Source organism: Fringilla coelebs (genome assembly GCF_963513975.1).
Source record: "Fringilla coelebs genome assembly, chromosome: 14".
In the NCBI taxonomy this organism is placed as follows: Eukaryota; Metazoa; Chordata; class Aves; order Passeriformes; family Fringillidae; genus Fringilla; species Fringilla coelebs.
The window spans coordinates 17,646,844-17,665,961 of NC_140040.1; the positions used below are offsets into that span (position 1 = coordinate 17,646,844).

General features: G+C 40.2%; 1 protein-coding gene across 1 annotated transcript in view; it reads right to left on the reverse strand.

The window, feature by feature from the left end:
* The window catches only part of CDH8 (cadherin 8), a gene marked incomplete at its 3' end in the record, with an annotated part of 138,626 nt that extends 121,226 nt beyond the window's left edge, over nt 1-17,400 (reverse strand). Inside the window, exon 1 of the mRNA XM_084215306.1 lies at nt 17,138-17,400. Within this exon, the coding sequence (XP_084071432.1) occupies nt 17,138-17,389 (252 nt within the window). The 5' untranslated portion in view covers nt 17,390-17,400. The remainder of the gene's footprint in view (nt 1-17,137) is intronic.
* Nucleotides 17,401-19,118: the final 1,718 nt, after the last annotated feature.

Below are 19,118 nucleotides of genomic sequence, written 5' to 3' on the forward strand. Positions count from 1 at the left end.
TTAATAATGGTATAAATCAGTTGGACTGATAGAAAGTAGATTGAATTTACCTGCCTAATTATGCCTCACTTTGGCTTAGCTGTGAGCACCGTGGAGAACAGACAACCAACCCCAGTAGGCTGCTCTGCTGTTCTGCCTTAGCACTTGCAACACTGGTTTCTCTTGATAAAATATTTCAGAGGATCAAAGAAGAAGACCATGTAGGTAAAAATCAGCACTGAAAAATGTTTCATTCACAATATACTTGCTGCCCTTTTTTATTTAGCTGAAACAGCTTGGAACAAAATATTTCATTCCCGCTCAGAGATGCTGTAGCATTTGTATTAATATGCGCTGTTCTTGTGGTTTTTAAACCCCACAAAACTGAATCTAAAATAACAACACCCTGGGCCAAGAGAAAGCATTTTGTACCTGTCACAATGGCACTGCTATATCTTTTTTTTTTCATATTCCCCCCTTCTTCTGATATGCAGATAATAACAATCTGTGGCTATATAAATATAAACACCAGAGAATCCATTTTAAGCAGGGCACATAAAACAAATATACAGAGGTGTAAAAACAAAGCAGTGCCTCACAGATGTAGGGAGCCATACAAATACACAGTTTACATGTTTATTACCACCAGTGTATTCTTGACTCACTCTTGCAAACAGCCTGAGGGTAGTGACTCCAGCAGGGTGAGCAGCAGCTAAATCCAACAAAAGGGAGGAAAACAATACATACATTTTTCATTTTTCTCATGGCACAAGAATGAGTATTCTACTCTGGGCAAGAGTCCCTCAAGAGCATGAAGAATATGTGCTACAAATGGCTTTAGGGTGCTCATGAGTGACTGTTTCCTTCCCAGCTAGAGGAAAATATTGTAATGGATTCTTCTGTCTCCAGGGAAACTTTTAAAACCGAACCAAAATTTCAATATTATTTTGCAGATAGAATAAATTTGTTGCTGTAAACCTCACTGCAGATGCACAGATTTTTATTTAAGATGTATTTTTAGAACAAAAAAATCAGAAACACACTTTTGAAGGGGTGAGCTTTTATTGAAATTAATAGGGCAGGACACGCAGCTGGCTGACGTGTGGCTAATGTGGTACTTCCCAGAGGTTTTAACACACTTTGCTGATTGTTTGCTCAAGGCATATGGTTTGAACGAGCTGGGCAGTGCCCAGTGCAGCTGGCAGACTGGATATCCAAATCTGGCAATAAGAGTCACAGTTATGTGGCACTAGGTATCAAATTTGCCTGAATTTTATGTTATGAATTCCACCATACCCGTGGAAATTTGAAGCTGCTTCAGACTGTACTGCAATAGATGTCAATGCTTCAACTCTTGCAGCAATAACTGAAGCTGACCCATGTGGTGGAGGAATAATCTGGAAAGGGCAAAAGCTTTTTTACAGAGCAAAAAAATTACAAAAAGCTTTCATTAAATAAACCCAGAAATTTCAAAATGGGCAAGCACCATTTTCTCTAGTGCACAGATTGGGAAACTGTGACAGGTGCTGTTCCAAATACACATTCATTTCAATCAAGCAAAGAATAAGAAGTTTTTGGCAGCTTGTCCTGCTTTCCATTACCTCCCATAACCCAAGTCAATGGTTTCAGCCTCAGCTCTGATATTCAGGAAGGTCTACAAAACTCTCCAACACTATCTGAATACCATTTTTGTATTAATTTAATAAATGAAGCATCATTTTTGGACTCTCAGCATAATAAACTCTCATTTGCACTGAGTAGATTCATAAATTCATGCTGTTAAAACTGTTTTCATCAGAAATGGGCAAACCTCCTGTGGTGCCCATTCATATTCCAGTTCTGAGCTGCAGGAGTGTGTTTGCCAGTCACAAGTGCTCAGTTATTATTGCAGAGTTTCCTTTATTGCTGCTTGAAAAGCCAATATAGATACTAAAAGTGACTCTCTCATCTCAGGGTACACACAACTGCATATTTCTGAGGATAAATTCACATCTTTTCAGTGAAGTGCATCCCATTTTTATGCCACATGAACCCAGTGTGATGAACTAAGATGAATACTAAGAGGAACAGAGAAGCAAGTTCCCCACTCCAGACCTGCCCAGCTGTGTCAAAGTCTTGCTAATAAAAGGTGTGTTTGTTGTAATGCAAATGTTCACTGAGCTCCAAGAGAATGCCAAGAACAACTGATGTCTCAAACAAGCAAAAGCAACAGCAGTCTCTATTCAGCTTATTAATCTCCTGAGTTTAGAAAGAAACTAATTTTCTGAAATTCCTATTTCCAACAGAGAAAGTCTCATCCATTTGTGAGGCTGACCAGTATCTTAAATAACAATGAACAGCAAGACATTTTTTTTTTTAAGTGAAAATAAAGATTAATTCCTTTGAAATCTTCCTTTTTGCTATTCTCACAGTCCTTTCTCCCCACTCCCTAAGTTGTCCTAATGATAATACTGAACATGGAGTCAGCACAGATATGCTGCACTTGGACATATTGAAAGTAAATGGCAAAGGATATTTAAAAAAATTTTATCTCTCTCAAACTTCAGTTTCCTTATCAGCATAAAGCAATGCAGAGAAAGAGAAAAATAAGAATGAGGAGCAAAGGTTTCCTCATCTTACAACAGAAGTGCTCCACTAAGTTCTTGAACCTTTTGAAGCTGACCCTGAGCAAGGAATTGAATGTGCAAAGGACACTGTTTTACAGGACAAAAGGATACAAAACACAGCAAAAATGTCAAATGCACTGAAGTGAACTTTGTGGAAGCTCATTTCAGTAGCAGGGAGGCACAGTGCAGGTGGGAAAGGTGCCTGGTGCCGTTTCTAGTCGAGCAAATAATGCAGAACTTGGACAAGCTCACCCAGCAGCTCTGCAGAGATGTCACCACGATGTCCTGACTGGTCCCCAGGGAATGTGCCACCCTCTGACTTCTCTGCTGTGGCCTTTGCGCTGTCTGCACTACAAGGAGGATCTTTTGGTTATTTTAAATTTTTATTTTAAAAACTGAACACGTTATCCAGCCCTGAGACTTGACAAAATGTGCAAATACATATTTTGTAGGTAATTTGATTTGCAGACAGACTCAAAGCCTGTGCAAGCCTCACAGGAAACACTGACTAATGTTAAGGCCACCTATATATAAAACAGTCTGAGGTATAGTTCAAAGAATATTGAGAGGAAATAAGGAGTGCTAGAGGTCATCTCACCCACAAAGAAGAAGTGCCATCAGAGGATGACAAAATTTGATTTCCTAAGCAACGCCCAGGTCATTGAGCTGGCGGGTCCAGGTGAGGTCAGCTCTAGCACTAATCTGGACGTTGGCACGTGGCTTCTGAGAGTCACAAAGACCTAGAAATCCACCAGCAGCTTCAGCAGCTCCACCTGAATTGTCTCTTTATAACTTCTGTATTGAGGGCTTTTGTTCCTTCTTGGGTTTTTTGGGGTTTTTTTTTAATCATACTTGCACCAGATTTTAAAAGCCAATTATTGAATATCTTGTTTTTACCAATGTTTTTACAGCGACTTAAGGCAATAATTAACAAAAGACTCACTAAGCATATTATCTTAGAAGTCAAGTGTTCAACTGGGAGAATTCAGTGGATATTTTCATGGTAATGCAAAATAGAAAAATCTTGACCCAAGCACATAAAAAATCAAATTCTGACCTCAATCATCAGACTTTACATAGGACAGCCATGGAATCAACTAGCTAACTGAAAATGGAATTTTAAATGATCCAAAAAGCTGGTTTTGAAGAATGAGCATATTCACACCATAAAATTCTGAATTACCAACTGCTGCATTTGAATATGCAACTAAAGTCAAGCAGAACTTTTAAGTTAGAATAGAAAAAAAAAAAAATCTTCCCTGAGCCATCTAGAGTCTCCTTTTAGCTTAAGCACAGTGAACATGGCAGCTATCTTGCTGGGTTATACACTACACTACAGAGTGAATTATTTACAGCTGGGGACTCAAATGCTCTCTCAGTATCATCTTTCCCTGGGTTCTGTACTCACCAGAGCCCTTGATACTGAAATGAGTGAGAATAGAAATGAGAATGTTCAATTCCACAACAAAAATGGAGGCTGAAAGGTTTCATTGTAGGTCCAGCACAGATTAAAGTGTCTGCTCAGCCTGAAACCAGTCCTGAGCTTTGTATCTGCAGTCCCTTAGGGCTTCCTTGTCTCCCCTTCAGCATGATTTATGTCAGAAAGTTTGGAATAAATTAACTGTTCTGCTGGGTTTTGCAACTGAGAGGAATCTAAAGACATGCTGATTTCTTTCTTTATTTCCCTCCCCCTCACATTTATTTTGCTCAGCACAGTAAGATAAAACCTGCATCAAGATGTGGTTTGGAGTTCTAAGTGGGCAAAAATAGAACTATTTAAAAAGGCTGTAAACTCCTGCTATAAGCCAGTGTTTAAATAATGTATTAGACATAACTATATATACACAAAGACACAACACATGCACTTAGACTAATATATAGTGTGTGTGTATATATATATATGTTCCCTTGCATTTCTGCATTAATCAAATGGAATATTCTGTAGTAGAAATACAGTACTAATAACTCAAAACAGCACTTCTGTTCAAGCTGCCTTGTACAAGCTTGTTTGAGTTCTAATTGTGTGCTGAAATTCTCCCCTTTAATGCCTAGGTCTATTTGAAGGTTAGCTTTTGGTCCCATGGAGATAAAGGAAAATGTGCCAACATTTGAGAGATTTGATTACCTGTATAAAATTATGCTTGCTCATTTTTCCTTGGCAAGATACTCTTGGGGAAAGTTTTATTAAAGAGAGGATAGAAATAGTGTACATCCAAAGAAAATATTTTCCAATTATGCTTCACAAGATGCAGAAAGTATTACTTGTTATGGAGGATTATGAATGAGATAATTACTGAGAGCCTAATGTACCTAAAGCTACAAGAAAGGACAGAGAAAATCATTAATAAGTGGTTATTGACTGTTCTTCCTGCTCTTTGTAATAAAAGGCCAGAACAGTAGCAAGGACAAACCTTTCCCCAGTTTGGCTGTGACAGGTTGTACACAACAATACCTTTCCTACTTATGTGGCCCATCATTAATTCCTCTAAGTGAAACCATAGCAGCTTTGATTTAGCACACAATACACTTTACACCTCTCCAAACATCCTTAACAAGAAATGTTTCATATGAAGAGTCAATTGAAAATAGTGAGGATTTAGAAATACACAGGATGAACGTTCCCTCTCTTAAATGATTTCATTGCACGCATTCCTAACGAGCAATCTGCACTTCCAGAGGATCCAGACCAGTGCTCTGTTGGTAAGGCACAGAATGACAAAACACTTTTAAAGATTAAAAGATGTCTCATTACCCCTTTTTGATACTCTGATGAAATAAATGATAACCCAATTATTTCTGAGAAGCCCAGCCAAGAATGTGTGAGCTCCCACGTCTAGGATTTCAATACAGGTGTGATCAATAGGGGAGATTATAAAATAAAGGATTTCTGAGTGGCTGCAAAATCTTTTCTCATTGCAAAGCAGAACATGGTACCACGTGCAAAATTACCTTCAGTGCATTCTCTTTTTATTTTTCCTCTTTCCCTTTCAGCTCCCAATCCTGCTGCATTGAGGATGAAGGCACAGACACTAGAGAAAAGTTCAGCAGCATTTCTAAAAGAATGGGAAAGGTCACAAACATTACAGGGGTCAGTCTATGTGGACTTGCAGTGCCTGAAGCAGCCCACAAAAAGGATGGGGAGAGGGCTGGAAACACCTGGGACAGTGGGAGGTGTCCCTGCCCATGGTAGAGGTGGGATGGGATCAGCTTTAAGGTTCCTTCCAACCCAAACCATCCTAAGAAATTCACCCTGGGCTGATCTCCCAGCGTGGGCAGCAGGGGAGGGGATTCTGCCCCTCTGTCCTCAGGGAGAGCCCAGCTGCACCCCCAGGCTGGGCCAGCACAGGAGGGACCTGGAGCTGCTCAGAGAGCCCCGAGCAGGCACCAGGGCGAGCAGAGGGATGGAGCAGCTCTGCTGGGAGGAAAGGCTGGCACAGCTGGCATTGCTCACTGCACAGGAGAAGCTTTGGGTGAGATCATTGTGACAAGGAAGCCACCCAAGTGCTGTGGTTTTCTCGTGCTCCTACACTTCACACCAGAAAGAGCAAGAATTTCCCTAATTAAAGCCCTATCCTACAGGTTACTGTGGTCCCCCTAAACAGAAATCCCTTCAATATTCCCTTACACACATACATCCTGCTCACACATCACACACACACCAGTTTTCATCTCAGTGCTCTTCGTTTCACCTCCCTGGCTCCACCAGAGCCTGCATAATCTGCATTTTAGACTTTACAATAAATACATTAGGATGGACTGGATGCCTGGTGAAACTGGAAAGCAGAGCCTGGTTTAGAGTTGGATAAGTACCTCCTGTCTTGTCCAGTTATTCAGCAAGAATTACAGGTGTATTCCTGGTTCTGAATAGATGTTGTCTGGGCCATAAATACTGCCTCAGCCATGCTATGGTTTTTCTCACTCTCTGAGTATAAAACACATGCATTTCATCCCCCATTCAGAGCACTGCCATGAACCTTCTCTCTCAGGGGCGACCTCCAGCCTGACAGAGCAAAGTTTTGCTTTACTACCCATCAGTCTGTCCCCCACAGAGAATTTTCTGCCACAGGATTTGTGCAGAATGCATTTAGATAGAAGCATTTACTGAAAAATTCCCTTTAAAAATCCAAATATTTGGTTTTGCATTCAGACTGCTCAGTTCCATTCAGTCCTTGGCTTATCAGTGATAGGCAGGAACAAGCAGGTGGTCTTTTAGAAGGGCAGAATTTAGACCAATTACAAAATAATTATTTAATGGAATGATCAGTGCCATTGCTTTCCACACAGTAAGAGAAGCCTAATGTTGCCTGACAATCTACTGTTGTTAATTTTCTGTCTTTATTTTTGAGCTGTGATAACTCCATGGGGACAGCATGTTCAACATATTGAAGTATACACATATTTCCTATTATATCTCATTTCAGTTATTAATAAATTACATATCTTAATTAGACAGCAAAAGCTTTGAGGCAGGAATTGTCTCCTACTCAACAAAATGGATCAAAATTTTAGCCAAGGCATCTTGATATAAATGGCAGCATTGACAGCTTTCACATTTCCTGCTACTTGGTGCACCAGTCCTCACGGTGAGGGTGCTTTGAGGATTTGTACAATACTTTAAAAATTTGCCCAAGAAACAATTTTATGTTGAGAGTTCTTTAAAAAAACCCCATAATTTAAATACCAATTTGGTCTTACAGACCAAGTAAAATCTCAGTGTGTAATTTAAAGGATTAAAATAACTTCCATTTGTTCATATGAGAACTCAAAAAAAGTCCTTGTACATTTAGAGGACTTGGTCTCAGTTCATGTGGGATAGCCAACAGCATAATCAAGACCCATTAATTAGCAGAAATAAATGAACAAGTTGGAAATACTGTCTTGGCACTAAGTCTTGTTTCAGATGATTTTATGTGAAGAAAGAAGTACAAGAATTTTCCCTTTGCCACTGGATGTTGTATTTTCTTGTCAGTATGGCAGGACAACACCAGAAATTGCAAAATGTGCCAGTGGTGTATGTGAAATACTTTAGACTGCATAATAATTAGAGAACAGGTGGCCTGAAAAACAGGCAATTTAAAATTTAAAAAAAAAAAGGAAATAAGACTGAAAAGGGAATATAGCAAGATAGCAAGTACATCAGTAATTCCATTTAGAACTTTATTCTGCATTCTGTATTCTTTAACTACTTTATTTGCAAAAATATGGCAGATTTTTAATAAGCTCTCTGATAAGAGTACTAGGAGGTTCTGAGCCTTTTGCATCATGCTTTAATACACAGGTTCATGCTGCACCAATTCTGCTGCCAATCATTCCAAACTAATTGAAAAAAATCATCCAGTTGTTTTGCCCATTTGCTTTAGAATTCTGATGCTTGGGTTGGCTGTACAAGATGTCAAAATAAAATGCTAAATAGATCCTGATGATGCTTGTGGCATGATGACCTTAGAAAACACCAGGATGGAAGAGGTGTGGTGCCACTGTCATATTTTCTAGAAAAATCCCTTTGCCACCATTTCTCTGCTGGGAAGCTGAGAAGCCTCAGAGAAAAAGGAAAACAATGTTATCTCATTTGCTTCTCCTGTGCTTTGCTGCTTTGGAATGTGGTTTGGAGATTGTTTATCCAACACGTGAATTGTTTTTAATTAATGACCAATCATGGCCAGGCAGTGTTGGATTCTGAGGAGAGAGTCAGGAGTTCTTCATTAGTGTCTTGTCTGTATCCTTTCTCTATTCTTTAGTACAGTTTAGTATAGCATTCTTTAATATAATATCATATCATAAAATACTAAATCAGCCTTCTCAGAACACAGAGTCAGATCCATCATTTCCTTCCTGCCATGGGGCACCCCAGACAATACCACAGTGTGGTTTGGCTCAGCTCCCCTGTGCTGCACAGCTTGGTGCCCACCACTGCTCCTGCCCACACCAAAATCCCCTGTTCTCCTGGCAGCAGAACCCTGCTGCACACACACTGTTCCCTCTCAGGGCAGGGCAAGGAGAATTAGCTAATGTGGCTCCTGGATGGGAACCAGCGAACGCCCCTGGACCACTCTGACCTGCCCTTGGCCGCGCAGCGCTGCCGCTCGCCTCCAGTGATGCTCCGTGAGCCAGCCTTTTATTCCAGCACATTCCCAGGCTGGAACAAACCTCAGCTCTGCCTCTGCTCACCAGGGGCTGGGTGGGAAGCAGTTACCGAGCTCAGAGCCCCGAGCAAGGAAGGGGATGTCTTCTGTGGCTCCTAATGATTCCTGCGGTTAATTCAGGAATGCCACTGACAGTCTCCAGGGAGAGCTACACTTGCTTTTGCTTAGCTGCTGGCATGACTGCTGTAAAATAAAGGCTTTAAAAGAAATCCTTGCAGGGGAATTTTTACACTAACAGGGAGTCCTCAGGAAAAAGGAAAGTTGTGAGGTAGTCTGTATCGCTACAGGTGTTCCTCAGGGATCACCGAGAGGCTATTCAAACATAGTAATATTTGCTTAAATATCTTTAGGAGAATTATCTGCATTTATTTTGCAATTCTACATGCCTCACACGTTGCTTGCAAATAATAGTTACCTTTAAACGCTGCCTAAAATATTTATTGCAGCAATTTCTGTAATGAAACTGACACCATAAATTGCCCAACATCAACATCCCTGGCTTTGTCAAAAAAAAAAACCCCACAACAAAAACCAAAAGCCATACACCAAACAAAAGACCCTCAGCTGTGAATTCCTCGGTCTCTTGCACCACACACACTGTGGCTCCCTTTTTCCTCTTTGACTTTACCAGAATAGGAAGAAAGCCCAACTTTTAAAACAGAACTTTCAAGAAATATAAATTATGCAAACTCATTCTCATTATTTTCACTTGAAAACTCATTTGTCTTGTGATTCCTGTGATTGTACATTTATTACATCCTAAAAATACAGCACTGCCCAGCAGCTACAAAGCCTTTCTCAGGTGTGGCTCAGTTCATGAGGTATCACCCACCTGAGTTCCACAGCTCTTACTGGAAGCCTACAGCCAACCAAAGGAATTGATCCTAGAGCATTTCTCATTTTAATACAAAATTAAGGTTTTTGTCACACAAATCCATGGCACATGGAGGAATATCCTGTCTGGACCTGAGAACAACAAAATTTCCCTTTCACTTTAGGGTTGAAAGACACATCCTGGCACTTTTGGGAAATCACAACTACCTGAGAGCTCATGGATGGATGGGAAATATGCTTGTCAAGTTCAGCAAGGACAGGCTTTTAGCAAAAAACTCCCCTCACAATTGGCACTAATTGGTAGTTAAATTGACAACTGAAACTGAAGCACACTGACAGCACAAGGGGTGGGCCCTACAGGTGGAAATTGAAAACCGTTTACTGAAGCAGTGTTGGAAAGACTAAACAATCATAGGGCATCTCAGAATATCATGGGGAAAGCTCAACTCAATTTTTCATAGTGTCACTTGAGCGTTTTGCATGCATACTTGGACAGCATTTCACTGAGAGGAAGATAAAGTTTTCAGATCGATATATTGAAAAGCACACAAGCTTCTAATTCTTTACAAACAAACAAAATGCTCAATATTAGCTGCTCTTTTTTTCAGAATATCAGATTTTTGTGGCTCTAGAAAAACATGACCAAGAAATTCAAGTGAATATGCTAAAGCAACGTATACCATCCCTTTTTATTTTAAAAAAAGGAAATTAAAAAAAAAAAACCAACAAACAAACAAACCAGCAAAACCCCTGCCCAACTTTTAAGTTATTCTTCACATCACAGATGTTTTCCTACTCCATGAATTAAAGGCAGCTGAGGAGGTGCCTGGTGTTCTGCAGCTTGACCCTTTGAGATGCTGGATTCATAAGTAGCTGATAAAATGCCTCTTTGAAGTTATTACCAGTCCTGTTCTAGAGCTGATGTTCAAGGGGTTTAAGTTGTGTCTCTGCTTAAATCGTGGTTATATCATGCCCCAGGCTGGAGATGAAGGAGCACGAAAGCGTTCAACTGCATTCAGTAATACTCCCAGAAATATACAGAAATGAGATTTTCAGTGTCTGGAGATATGCCTTGTTTCTTAAATCTTAGAGAAATCAGTAAAATGTTTTTTACACTGTTGGGTCAGTCAAACTATTCTTACTTAAATTAATGCTTTGTATTGAAATTTCTCCTTGGAACTTGTTATCAGTTAAAAGAGAACCAAAAGGAATTTGTGCAGGCTCAGGAATACTTTTTTTAAAAAGACAATACTTTCATCAGACTTCTATAAAATGTTGTCTGCTATATTTATTTTCTTTGCAGTAACATTTAATTACAGAGAGTTTTTTCTGAGCTAGTTATACTCCTGCTTACTAAGCTGATTGAGACTATGCAAACTGGAGCGTTCTGTGCAGTGCACAGTCACCTCTTCCCTTTCAAGCACACAAAAGGCAGGGGAAATTCGAATTTTCATAAAGAATACAGTAACAAAACACTTGATACATTTCAGCTTCTGGGAATTTATCAAACTTTAGCAGGAAAATTAGTGTGTAATCATGGTTGCAAAATAGCAACAAAAATCTAAGGCTCAGAAGGCAATGTTGACTTTGCAACGTTTCAGACACTGAATATTTTATGGCATGCATTTAAATCATAGAAAAACAGACAAGTGTGTATTAGAAAAAAAAAGAGTAGAATCTATTTAATATGGTGTTGTGATTACTGTTCTGTGAAAATTTTACCAATAAAGGATTATGCTATAATGTAATTAATGCAATTAATGTAGGATTGTGCTATATCCTATGAAACTCATGCTAGGACTTTGCTACTCCTACATGTCCCAAGGATTTTTTTCACTCAGGGAAATAGTGTGTAATTCATCCCTCAAAATACTGCTAGCCTTAGTTATACATATTTCTGATTCTCATCACTTGAGTACAACAGTATTTCAGGCAGCCATCATAACCTCAAGCTCAGGGCAGGAATGAAAAGCAAAATGTGAGGAAGAAACTTATTTAATTAAAACTTTATTTATTTCTCCTGTTTTCACCACTTGTGCTTTAAACTGAACTAGTCATGATATTAAACAAGTAAAATATGATTTTAAACAAGTAACATTTTACCATTTCCTGGTGAGGATAGAAAATACATATTAGCAAAGAAATCAAGGATTGCAGAGAGCATGGATAATGTAGAACATACAGCTCCAAGCTATTTATAAGTGCTCTCTGCATTTCCAGGTTTGGGTTTTACAGTAGCTCAGCCTGAAGCACTTGATGTGAAAACAGGATGCCTCTCTACTGCTCCTCCTACAGGAAAATTGTTTCTCCTCTACGACCCTGAACCCAAGCCCCAAACACCAAGGGGAAAAAAAAAAAAAAAATATCTCTGTTGCTCCAAACAGCAAAAGTGGCTCAGCTCCCTCATCCCACAAGGGAGAAAATCTGCATTGAATGGAGTGAAAAGACACAAATCAGGGAATTCAGAGCCAGTCATGGGTGGGAAACATCCCTGAGCTCACCAAAACCCAGCCATGCTTTCTGAGCCTCACCAACCCTGCTCCCACCCAGGGTTTCCAGAGCACCTTCTCCAGAGCCCTGGAGCAGGCAGAGATGTGCCACAGGGGCTGCTCTTCCCTGCCAGACTCACTTCCCAAATCTCTCCTCACAGACAAAACAGGCAATCTATTTTTTGGGGACTGGAAACAGGGGAATCAAATAAGTCTGGGGAGGTTCAGCTTGGGAAGTATTGCCAGCAGAGTGATGTGACACAGGCAGCACCAACCTGAGTGACTGCTGGTGGGTTTTTGTGTCTGGACCTAAATTTGGATACATTTATCAGTAAGCCAGAGAACATAAACACAAACAACTTTTGTGGCCTTCATTGCCTCTTTCCTTCTCTCCATGCTCTGTGAGGTTTAATAAAGACAAACAAGTGGCAGATTCTGCACCATGGGTGGAGCACCCTGGATGTACAGACAGGAGAGATGACACAGGAAGGGTGCTGGCACTGCCCAGGCTCCCAGGGAATGGGCACTGCAGGCTGCCAGAGCTCCAGGAGTGCTTGGACACCAGGGATGCACAGGGGGGATTGCTGGGGGGTCTGGGCATGGACATGATCCTTGTGCATCCCTTCTACCCGAGGACATTCCATAATTCTAATAACAACTACTATTACAGTAACTCTCCCAGACTTTTGCTTAAAAACAGCCATTAAACCAAGTCCTAACCCGTTCAAAGCATCACAAACAGCACATGTTCCATAAAACAGGAGCTGCAGTACCCCGAATAACGCTTTTTCACTTTATTACCTATGTCATTGTGGATTCAGGGGCTGTCTGCTGTGGAAGAACAGTGGCATTTGCTGGAGCCCAGATTTCACAGCACATCTGCCATGGTGCTGGAAGAGCATGCAGAGGAGATAGAGAAGATGCAGCAGGGTACAGCAAGTGGAAGTTCTACCCAACTAATCAAGTCCTCAGGGACAGCACGCAGTGTCACAAGACATATCACTCTACACTTGAATGAGGTTGTCAGCCACAGGGAGGCTGCAAGCTGCTGACAGCACTGTGCAGGATGGGGAGGCTTCTAAAGGAGGCACAGAAGCTTTGTAAAGTATGTACCTGCTTCTGTGGGTGAAGGGGGAAAAAAAATAAATACAAAAGGGTATTTGCAAATCTGTCACTCGGTGTTCTATTGCTGGGGATAAACCCAAACTCATTTGGTGTTTGTTGCATGAACACAAAAAAGGTTACTTTGCAGGTTTCTCAAAATGCATATATACATGTGCAGATCATAATAATATGGGACTTATTTTAATAAGAATCATATAAATCAGAATGATATAGAATGAATCAGAAGATATAGAATTTAATAAGAATTATATAAATAGTAAAGAGAATGTCCAAAGGAGGGACACAGAGAATGAAGCTGTGCCAGGGGATGGTTGTGCTGAAAATCAGAGAAAGGTTCTGCTTCCCCAGAGGTGCTGGCACTGCCCAGGCTCCCCAGGGAATGGGCACAGCCCCGAGGCTGCCAGTGCTCCAGGAGGGTTTGAACACCAGGGATGGACTGGGGGGATTGCTGGGGGTCTGGGCAGGGACAGGAGCTGGACTGGATGATCCTGATGGATCCCTTCCAACACAGGATATTCTATTCCATGATTCTATGAAAATACCGTGTGGCAAAATAAATGCCATATGAATATAGCCCCCCAAAAAAGTAAGTTAAAAACTAGACTATTTGTGGCTTTTTATAGGAAATCTCATAAATTCAGGAAGCACTTCTTTATAGATGTGTGAACTCGAGTAGAGTTGCTCATTTTGAGCTTGATCCTACCAAACATAATGACAAAAATTGGCATTAAAAGTGCATGTTACTCAAATTCATTCTAAGAGGTTCAAGAATGAAAGCAAAAGATTTGCTCCGGTCCTTTACTCGAGTCATTGAAGAAAGACACCACACTTTAAAAGGTGTTCACATTAATTCCTCCTATTAGTCTCACCCCAGCTTACTTCATTTATTAGAGCAAATACACTGGGAATGCATTTATTGCTCTATATCCATGCAGAACAGCACTGAGCAAGCCCCTTTGAAGTGTGTGCAGTTGCACTGCAACACTTAAAACTCTGGAGGAGAGTCTTTATGTCTGGAAGCTGTTTCCCCTGGAAAAACTGAGCAGTTTAATAAAAGATACTACAGGCCTCTGCAATCCTGTCTTGCTACATTTCCCTGCATTTCACAAACTTTGGTATGAGACCTTTTTAACCCAACAGGAGGAACTCACAGGCTCTGCATTCAGGCTTTAATTTGCAAAGTGATTTGTGTTCTGTTTGTATACTATAAAATTAATCTTAGCTTTCAGTTTTATTTTGCTGATATATTCCAGCCATTCCATTAGGACCAAATGCTTCTACTCAGAGCCTTTCCACCCACTAACACAAAAAACATTATTTAAGCATCAGTTCTATTCTGAGCAGCTCTTAAGAGCTGAATTTTCAGTGGGTTTTTAAGGTACATTTGAGAACATAAAATAAATTCTGCTTGTGTGTGTATTGTTTCTGTTTGTGCAAAACTTATTTTTGTATTTCTTCTCCAAAAGCACCTAATTAAGTGTTTGTACAAAACATACATGACTATGAAAAGCACCAGGTACACTCAACAACAGTGTAGAGACAAAAATTGCAACAAAGATCTACAAAATTAGATTTGCTCCTAGAATGTTTTCTTTGAAGCAATTAACCATCAAATAAAAGATTTGTTTGAGGATTATACTAGAACTTTCAACATGTAAAAAGCACATAGCGAGCAATACTGACTCTGTAACAGGAAAAAAGCACATTTATATCCAGAAAATGGGGCAGACATTTGATACCACTCTCTCCACGATGTTAAGCCTCTCTGCACTCACTCTATCCTGTTTTACTGAGTGTCTTTCATCCAAAGTCTGGCCAAAAAAAGAAAATCAAGATAAGTGATAGGGCAGAAAAGATAGTTATTAAAGTCCTGGAACAAAGGAGATACCCCAGGTGTGCAAATCCTTTGGCAGGGGAAAAGCTCAGGAGGCTGGAGGAAAAGTGCAAGTGGAAAAGCCAGGAGGAGGAACCAGGTAAGTGCAAATCCACTGCAAGTTCTGCAAAGGAGGTTATTTTTAAATTGCAGTGGATGAGAAACCAATGAGGGTGACAGAGGACAAACCACAGCCCAACTTCACGGAAAAGGAAAGCATTTTGCTTGTGACATTCTGCACACCCTTAAGTTTTGGGAAGGACTGCCAAGAAGTATAATTGAGGGAGTCTCTGCTTTCCAGTCAGGAAGGATTAAGGGCAGCTCTTAAAGCTGTGGAGTACCTCTGCTCCCACTGGCTGCACACCAGCCTGGAAGCACTCTCAATACTCACAAGCCTTAGGAAAGAAAAATAAGTCAGAAATATGGATGATTTTTCTGGAGAGGGAGAAAAAATAGAGAGAAGAATTCCAAAAATATTCTATGTCTATGTTCTAATGAATAAACCAAAAATTCCTCCCTATGGGAACAAACTTTGCTTCTTGCTCATTTCCGTCTGTAACATGCAGTGTTTTAATTATGCAGCAGTCTCAACAAATAGAGTGTCACAGCATTTTAGCTAATTCTATTTAAAATGCCAGCAGAAGAGGAGATAATGTCTTCCTTGGTTTGGCTTAGCTTAACCTACCCACTTCTATTCACCAATGACTCAAACAATTCAGGATATTATAACCACCTAAAAAAACCTTAAAACAGTAGAAATATTTAGACCTGGATATACCCTGAAAATCAAAATACCACAAAGTACAAACCCAGGATTCTCCCCAGCTACTCAAAATAATTTTAAAAGCTCGACTAAAATATCCCAGAAAGAATGGGTTGAATAAAACATTTTAAGATGTGAAATATGCACATTGCTGTCTCTGTGAAATTGAGATACGTTACTAACCCCAGAGAAACAAATGAGAACAGATACCAAATAGCTGATATAAATGTAAATTAACACAGCACCAAAAGTCACTGCATAGAAAGCTCATTACACCTTCTGACCCTGTCTCACCTGGAAAGTGGCTACACTAGGGAAGATTTGGGAATGCACTTGATCTGTGTTCTCTTCAATAATAGAATAGAGCTATTGACAGTCCCTATATTATACTATATATCCTATTCATTTATCCATGGAAACTCCAAGATTACCATGAAATTAACTATTATCCATCATTTTGCCTAGATTTTTCTTTACTCAACCTCAGTAGCCAGCTAGTAAGACAATAATGCACTTAACTTGGTTGTTCAGAGGGAATTGAACTTTAGTGATAAACAATTAAGTATTTATACCTGCCCACTGCCATACATGCATTTATGAACAGATCATTCTTTTCTAAGAATAATTCTGAGGATAATTCATCCCTGATGGATACAGATGGCTCATACAAGTGCAAGGCTGATTCACTGACTGGAGGTAACACCCTGAGCTACAGAATAAACTAATGCATGGCAACAAGCAAAGCTTTAGGGCAGCAGAAAAGCTGTGACACTGAAAAATATGATCATTCTAAGGCTGACATTAAATTAAAATATCCGTGGCAATATTGTTATTCCATATGTGTGCATAGACCTCCATATAAACTGGGACCTCATCATTTGCTGTACAGTCCACACATTCCTTTTTGGTTCTTGTTTTTTAAAGATCCTCAGAGCATAAACAACTTGATTCATCAGGCTGGAGATAGAACACGACCTATAGGTGCAACAAGCTTTAGGAAGGCACAGGAACATATTGCAAAGAGCTGCTTTGGTAAAAAATCTTCAGCTGACAGAGGTGAGGAGTGGTGACTAATGATACAAAAGAAAGGATGTGAACATGCTTGTGGGGTTTTTTGACAAATGGAATATGCATATTTTTGTTGGAAATAGCAGGCTGGCTAACTAGGAAATCATGTCAGGTACATTTAAAGCACAAATCTATGGATATCTTTGGAATCGCAAAGCACCTCAGTCTGAAATTCCTCAGAAGAGCCTGAATGACTGAGGACATTCTCACATCACACATTTACACATTGAGAGGAAAAAACCCAAATCTTGCCTTACCCGGCCAACTAGGATTGGTTCAGGTCCAGAAAATTCTTCCAATACAAACATTTGATTCCAAACCCAGCCTCTCTTGGAACGGTGCAAAACTCTTTGTTCTTCATTTAGCCTTTTTAGTCCTGTACTGGATCCACTTGGTAGTACTTGAGATTGATTCATTGGAGCCATATAAATGGAAGGAAGGACAGTAATCCATAATATTATTAATGGAGTCCACGTATCCATAAGCATTTCCGTTAGTCTTTCTGGCATTGTACCACACGCTACACAAATCACCACAGAAATGAAATTATTATTATTTTGCTTTCCTCCAGACTGTAGCAATCCAATTCATCACGCAGTACAGAACATTTACTTACAGCTCCTCCATGTGTTTACAGCACAGTCAATGTAAAAATAGCTTAGATGAGAAAAACATGATCCATTGAGTTTTCCAGTCATTAAAGATTCCTGGTGAGGGAAAGAAGAAAAGAAAGTTCAAATCAGCGACTAAAGAGCTTAGGAAAGCATTCTGAAACATCTTATTTACTTTTACATCATAAATAAGACATGTTGGGCTTTAAATTTGTAGCTCATAATGTTATTGCACAGTTAAATTGATTCTGTGTATTCTTTCATTGCCTGAAACACAGAGAGAATACCCAGATAAATGATTACACACACTGGGGAAAATATTCAGGCCTAAGAACTTGATGGGGTTTGCAACAGCCTGGGCTAGTGGAAGGTGTCCCTGCCCATGGCAGGGAGGTGGAAATGGAGGATCCTGAAGGTCCCTCCCAACCCAGACTGTTCTGGGATCTTACAGTTCGACTGAGGGTCTGAAGAAGCTGCCAACCTTCTCACCACCCTGCGCTGTTAATGTGGTGAATTACAGACACGTATTCTGTCACATAAACAAATCACAATCATGTTCTTGCATTCTTATGCTCCTTTCCTCCACAAGAACAAAAAAAACCAAACCTTCTCCTGAGTGTACCAGGCTCCAGCAGCCCACTGTCAGTTTAGCCATCACCACTGCCCAGCACAAACAGCACTGCTAAATCCTCAGTGAAATCCATGATTCCCAAACCAAACCACCACCAGGAGCTAAGGAAACTCATTTATGCACTTCTGCCCTACAGGTCTCACTGTGTCCTTCACTTTCAGAGAAAGCACACAGTCATGTTTCATTTCCAAGACATTTTCCTAGATGGACACTTGGGAGCATTTTGTCTTTCTTTCCTTACCCACCCTTTGATGTACTAAAAGGTCACACCACATCACAGAGTAAATATTCCTTGAAATGGAAAGGCAAGTTAACGTAGCAGGGCTGATGCCAGAGGGATGGGCAAACCCAGAAATGCAGCCATGGATGGGATGTGGCTCAGAAAGAAGGGCTGCATTACAGGGTTGTGGAGTTACCTGAAAAGGGTCTTCATCCATTTTCTTTGATTCACATCCAAACCATCTCAGGAGAAACCACTACATACAAGAGAGTAGCAATGCCTGTTCTTAAGCTTACACTGTGATTTAGGCTGATTTTCTTCTACTTTAAGATTAATTCCTAGTATTGCACATTTATGAAAATCCTGAGAGCTTAGATGGGTTTATTTTTTTGGTTTTTTTAAGAGGGGGTGATTTGTTGTTCTTCTTTAAGGTTCATACACACTAATATCATAAAATTGTTGTAATCTTATTGCAAGGGTTGTCTCCTTATCACAAAAGTTTCACACCTCCTTGGTGTTTCTCGTGGGCAGCTCCTCAGAGCAATGACTCTCCTTTCTTTACAAAGCAGCCAGCTGACTGCAACTCCCTTCTCCCCCAGCCACCCCACTCTTTTATAGCACTCTTCTTCTCATTGCTCACAGCTGTGGCCTGTTAAAGTCAGACCTGCTCCTAATCTTTGATAATTGGCCCAGCTGTAACTCCTTAGGGGCAAGATTACTTTCCACATCACTTTCTTATATTCTATACCCCTACATAAAACATGCAGAACACCTTT